Source organism: Carassius auratus, chromosome 46, assembly GCF_003368295.1.
Source record: "Carassius auratus strain Wakin chromosome 46, ASM336829v1, whole genome shotgun sequence".
Classification (NCBI taxonomy): domain Eukaryota; kingdom Metazoa; phylum Chordata; class Actinopteri; order Cypriniformes; family Cyprinidae; genus Carassius; species Carassius auratus.
Genome location: NC_039288.1, coordinates 17,187,242 through 17,194,068, shown reverse-complemented (window position 1 = coordinate 17,194,068; position 6,827 = coordinate 17,187,242). Strand labels below are relative to the sequence as shown.

The 6,827-nt window shown below is 34.8% G+C and overlaps 1 protein-coding gene across 1 annotated transcript; it reads left to right on the top strand.

The window, feature by feature from the left end:
* Nucleotides 1-4,723: 4,723 nt before the first annotated feature.
* LOC113063764 (urokinase plasminogen activator surface receptor-like) lies at nucleotides 4,724-5,965 on the top strand. Its single transcript, XM_026234085.1, has 5 exons — nucleotides 4,724-4,782; nucleotides 4,853-4,972; nucleotides 5,263-5,359; nucleotides 5,484-5,591; nucleotides 5,698-5,965. The coding sequence occupies exons 2-5, from the start codon at nucleotides 4,967-4,969 to the stop codon at nucleotides 5,886-5,888; spliced, it is 402 nt and encodes a 133-aa protein (XP_026089870.1). The 5' UTR covers nucleotides 4,724-4,782; nucleotides 4,853-4,966; the 3' UTR covers nucleotides 5,889-5,965.
* Nucleotides 5,966-6,827: the final 862 nt, after the last annotated feature.

Here is a 6,827-nt window from a genome sequence, read left to right as displayed (position 1 = left end):
AAAGTAAAAACTCAGTCTCCTGATAAACATGTAATTTAGCTTTTTTTTACAATTCCAAAACTGAATTATAAATCTGACTCTGAATCTTATGGGTGAGCCACACTTGACCTTCCTAATCCGTGGTAAAAATCACTTAAATGCTCAACCTTGAGGGTCTTATTGCTTTATCTAACTCTAGATTCCTAAAGCAGCAGATTCTCATTCTGTGAATAGGAATAGAAGGACAGTAAAACACAACAATCATATTAGGCATCTCCAGCGCAGGTCACAGAGCCACTGTCATGCAGTCTATAAAAGCAGATCAATACAAACAAAGACTGAGGATTCAGTTAGCGATCAATCGGGCCCCTGGCATCAGGGGTCTCCGGCCTGATCTGCAAAAAGCCCATTAAATCAGACTCTTGAAACAAACATCCTTATCGATGTGTTTCTAAACCACTAATATTCAGTAAAAACATATCTGTATTGCACTTTGCACAATATATAAAAATGTAGTAAAGACAAACTTTATGTTGGCTTGAGCAAGCCTGACTAGAAAGTTATAAAAGTAGAAAACTGATATGCGAAATCTGGTTTAGACATCTTAAAGTAGCTCTGGGCATCTATGACATGCTATGATCTCTCTTCTCAAAATAATTAATAGGTACAGAATCTGCTTCTAGTGCCAATATTTGCATTGCATTGGATGACAACACACAAGGTAGTGTGGCTGACATTTCCGCACCACAACCGCTATGGACTAAAAATACCCAGAGGTGCATGGACAAGTACAACAGGCCCTAGAGATGCACAGACACTAGTGTGACGACAGGCAACAGCCGGCTGAAGAGGATGAATCTCTGTCATGAGACCAAGCACAAATAACAAATAACACATCTGCATCAATATCACATCACTAGTATACACACAATCACAACTACACACAAAACAGTGCATATACTGGGGTCATCAATATCAATATGTACGAAATATATCTCTTATTTTTTTATATATATTTATACATTAATAAAGAGGATCTATATTTATATACGCAACTTAAATTCAAAAAAATATTATTTAAATATTACAGTCTAGAATGCATATCTACATAAAATTACATAGAAAGTTTAAGTTGCATATATATGCACACGTTTTACATGTATGTATTATACTATGTGAAATATATAGTATAATATATACTAATATTCAAAAATACAACATGCATATATATATATATATATATATATATATATATATATATATATATATATATATATATTCTCAGTATATGATGCAGTTGTTGTTCACATGCACTGGCGTTCCCAAAGCGGCTTGGCTTTACGCACAGTGCTCGTGAACCCGTTATCAGAGCCCGTGACCGTGGTAATCGACCCCCGTCGCGCTCGGTACAAACTCACCCATAGCTCGGTTCCCCAGCTCATGGTTTCCGCGCGTTCTTCGCGTAATAATCCACGATTTGTGCGTTCGGGCGCGTTTGTACTCCAAACCCAGCAGCGGAACAGAGTCCGTGTCTCTCTTCTCGGCTTCTGCGCGCGCGTGTGTTTTTGCGTGGGGGCGGGTGTCTCCGGAGACTTCGCGCACTGACACTATCTCTCTCTCTCTCTCTCTCTCTCTCTCTCTCTCTCTCTCTCTCTCTTTCTCTCCCTCTTTCTCTCTCTCCCTCTTCCAGATATGAGAAAGGCGCCTAAAAAGAGATGATTCTTCACGCGCGTTTTCTCAAAATGCACGGAACTGCAGAAGCATGATGTTCAAATACTTTGCTCACTCACTCACACGCGCGCGCGCTCTCTCTGAGAGACAGACGCAGGGCTCGGCCGCGCGCCTCGCTTCAGGTGACAGCTGCACTGGCGGGAGCGCGCACAGCGTAGAACTGGGATGGATCGGAAAAAAATCGATAAGTGACGATAATTCACTCGACAGATGGCGAGCCTGTTCAAAACAATATGAGCTGTTATTTAACACATTTTTTCTTTCTCATGCTATCCCATGTTTCTTTTGGGTGCTGAAAAGTGTTTTATACATAAATAGATATTTCATAAATATTACAAAACAATTTGTAGTTTGACAAAGAAAATGCTTTTTCTCATCATAATTAAAACATAAAACATTTTAGAAAAGTAGATTGTTAAGAAAAATCACTAAGTATTTTAATGTAAAATTTAATTCAGTGATGTGAATGCATTTTGAGGTCAGCTTTCTGCATTTTGGGAAAACTCTCATAAATGTGTGGAAGATTAAAAAAAATGGCATTTGCAATCATATCTCCAATGCACCTTCGTAAACAATGATAAAAATGTAATTTTGGCAGGAGCACGTGAATACTTAAGATTGTTGAAAGAAAAAGGCTTGCAGCGCCATCTAGTGGACAGACGCCTTCAATGTTTCTCAAGGTCTACTGGCGGGGAGCAGGATCATAAAATGATTTAAGCATACTGAAGTTAGTGAGATTGATCCTGTTGATCCACAACCTCTGTAAACATATAACTATGCCCTTAATCACTAAATTGTTGTTGTTGTTTATATAGGCCTACTGACTCTTTATATATTTAGTAGTTGTTTGGCAGTGTTTCTATTCATTGAGATTGAGATTGAGATTCATAGATTCAACTCTAGATGGCGGCAAATGACCGTATAACTTTTTTTTCACCTTTATTATTATTCTGAGATGCTCTTGTTGAGGTTTGTACTCTGAATTCCCCAGACAAAACTACACTAGGTATTCCTATGACAGCTGCTGAACAACTGCTAAAATACTGCTGAAACTGACTGTTTTAAATAAGCAATCAAGTTTATTAGTTTCTTTCTTCCTCAGAGAATTTGTGCTGAAATATTGACAAGACCAAGCAGGGGAACGTGAAAAGTTACTGTTTTTGCTTGCTTAATCATTAAAGTTGGGATTATTTTGTCGCTTGTGATGGATATTTCATATTTCCATTTGAAATTCCCTTGTACAATGACTGCAATTTAATACATTAGATTTTTAATCAGAGAAAGGGGATTATTTCACCAAAAAATTACCAAAACAAGACAACAATAAAGAGGGAACTTGGCTATTTTATTATTATTATTATTAATAATATTAATAAAACTTAACACAAACAATACAATGATAGATCAGATATATAAATATGTATGTTACAATATTGAAAAGCTACCCAAGATGAGCCATGGTACAAGTACATGTGTACAATACATTAAAGAAAGAAATAAGAAAGAAAGACGGAAAGAAAGAAAGAAAGAAAGAAAGAAAGAAAGAAAGAAAGAAAGAAAGACCCAGACTTGTCTTAAATCCCAAATAGTAAGAATGACTGAATTAATTTATTGAGTAATTGTTATATTTAAGCATTACACAACACTAGCTACATATAATGCATAGTAGGAATATTAGTGATTCTGGCAGTGATGACAATAACGTAAACAATAATCGGTCATGATTATGTGTTATGCAACTTTTTGCTTAATTTTTTTGCTGAATGTTTTTCCATGTTCTTAAAAAGAGAAAATGGGCTGTTTTAATATAATGTTAATGTATAACAATAATTTAGAATATTTCAGGAGACAATTCGTGCTTCTCACATCATGCATTCTCTTACACAGCATGAATCTGATCCACAAATACTATATTTGAAGAGCTCTTAAAAATGCATGCATTTTAAATGCATAACTAATATATGTTGTTTTGTATGTGTGCACAATACAATCCACAGATACATATACAAGTTATTTTGTATCTGTAATGTATACACAAATAAATCATGTGTCATGTGCATGGTGTGCGCTGCTTCAAAAATATAGAATTCTGATATTCTCACAATAAACAACACATCTTGTGTGCTCGTATTTTGGAGGCACATTATATAATGATTTAACAAGATAACATAAATGTTGAAAAATGATTGGATTTAGAATATTTATATGCTCTTTGTAAAGACATGCATGTTTTCCCTACATCACAAATTTACTTCTCCATGGTTGCATTGCAAGTTTTATCAACTTTAACGATGGACTAACATACAGGGAACAACAAGGCTGAAAATAATTAACAATGAAAAAATAATTTTCAGTATCATCTGTACTTTCTAGGTCTTTGAGTCTAGTTCTTTACCTGTGTTTAATTTTAGTTTCCTCATAGTTTTCTCATTACTCATTAATTCATTGCTTAATCTTATCTGTTCCTTGTTTCACTGTTCGGTTCAGTTTTTTGTCTGTTCTTCTTGTTATAAGGTTTGGCTTACTGCACCCTGTGTTTCGGTGTGGGTTTTGTTTTCATTTAATAAATCTGTGTAGAAAATACTCCCCGAATGTGACGGAAGAACAGACCTAAAAACATGGAGCAGTGGTTCAAACCTCCTCTTCATCCATAGAGACTGATTCACGTGTGACTTCATACTTCATACAAGATTAACCTGGTTTTTCAATAACATTTCATCCTCACCACTGAATGGAGGTTATACCTCTGAATCATTCAACAAAGTATCCACAAATTTTTTTCTTCTGCAGAACATAGAAGATTCTTTGAAGAATGAACATTCATTTATCACTTTAAGATGGTTGGTTTAAATAGCTCTTTACATTCCTTGTAATTACTTTATCCTCCCAAGTAAATGATCTCTCATTTTCTAGCAATGTTTGCTTCTGTTAAGTTGTATTTGCTCATGAAGACCCTCCCCTTTGAAAAGCTATAAGATGAGCGCTGAAAAAGGCACGTCATTTCATTCAGCTCCTGATCAACGATGGATCTGCAAATCTCAGTTTTTCTTTTGTTCGTTCTCTTCACTGCAGGTACAAAGTGTTTGTAATGTTATTGAGTACAAATAAAGATTATTGATGTGTCTCTGTTTTATTACTAAAGGACACTCTTTCAGCTGTTATGAGTGTATGGGTCTGATGGGTTCTTGTTCGGATCAAAAGATAAAATCATGTCCCAGTGGATTCTCCAAGTGCATGAGTTCAACAACAGTAACAAATGTTGGTAAGTCCAATATGATGGGTTTAAATTCACTGTTATTTTTGAGTGATGGAGATGCTGGTGTTTTTTACTGGTGCTGCTTCACTGGGAATGTATTTTCTTACAGAATTGCTCATTTGCTCACAGAATTTACATTTGTTATCACTGAATGTTCTGTGTAGATACAACATAATTGACAATATAATAAAAAAAAAAATTTAAGCAATATTTGTTACATGTTGCCATTTTCAAATACATTTTCTGTCAAAAGAATACGTTGAACTGGTCTATCCTAAATAAATTTTTGTTTTCAGGTGAATGACTGTGCAAGTGGATCCATGAACATCGGCCTTGGAGAGATGTCTTTTTTGTGCGGTAACACAGACCTGTGTAACGTCAGGGATGCTCCAGGTATTGTGCTTTAATAGCAAGAAAAAAATGTATAATAAAAAAGAATAAAAATGAACACTCATTTTACTTCCGAAGGACATCAGGAGTTATTTCATTATGTTATATTTTGCACTACATCCTGCAGATCCCTCTAATGTCCCCAATGGAAAGAAATGTTACTATTGTGATGGACAGAGCTGCTCAAACCCATTGAGTTGTTCAGGGAGTGAAGACCGCTGCTTTACAGCAACAGGTGAGAATCTGGAAAAGACAAAAGTTGCTATTTTTATCTCTGTGATGTTTGGGAAATTTACCAATTTCCATCTTAGACTAACTTGTGTTTTCTGTCTTGTCATCAGGGATTTTCGAGGGTCTGTCAAAAGTTGTAAAAGGCTGTGTTTCTAAATCTGTTTGTGATGCTTCTGCGTCAGTTGGTGATGTTCAGGGTGTCAAATGTTGTGAGGGGAACCTGTTTAACAGTGCTAATGGTGTCACTCAGAGCTTCCTGTTCCTCTGCTGTTCTCTACTCTCCTTCATCCTGCTGCACTGAGTCCAGCAGATCTACACATTCTACAGTCACACACTGTACTGAATATAGAGCTTGTGTTTTCTCTGTACTATGTATCTTTGGTGTGTTTTGATTTAGATGTGACATTCTAAGAATCAAAATACTACATTAATACAGTCTTTTATGCTGTAAAAAGTCATTAAGTCATGTTTTATGTTTTAATTCTTAAAATAAATAAATGAATAAAAAAGATCATTATGTTCAGAATAAGCATGTTGTCACGAGTGGGTTAGACACAACTCTACATTATTTAATATGGAATACCAATCCTGACTATATTATAAATAAATAAATACATTAATAAATATACAAAGAAATAGAAAAATGCAAAAATAAATTACATGATATGTATAAATAAATATACAAAGAAAAGTAAAACATTTTTTATATTTATTTCTACATTTATTTATTACCATGTTTATGTACTCATATACATATTTATTTCTACAGTTATTTATCTTAGTTATAGATCTTGTTTCTGTTTATGGCCAAGACACAAACATACCTGCTTTTGTCACAGCAGCTGCAGAATGTTTGAGCAGATAAATGATCTGAAACAAACTACTAACATTAGGATTAAACATTAAAAGTCCTTTGTCTACACAATCAAGTTTGCTTGACTCTGTGTCACAGGGGAAACATTTGCCAGGTTTGATTTATGAATGAATTTGTTGATTTGAAAACTTCATTCACATCAGTGATGCAGAGAAATCAGTTTTATTGGACAAAAAGTTTTATTGCATAAAATGTTTTATTGCATCTTCATGGTTATGTATATCTACATTTCTTTGTCAACTCAACAATATACAGGCAACAGAGAACTACAAAAAGAAATGTACAGTATGTTTGCTACTGGAACACAAGAGCAGCTCCAAATGTGCAGACTCGTAAGATTGGTAAAAGCAAACTGAAGAAAGTTGT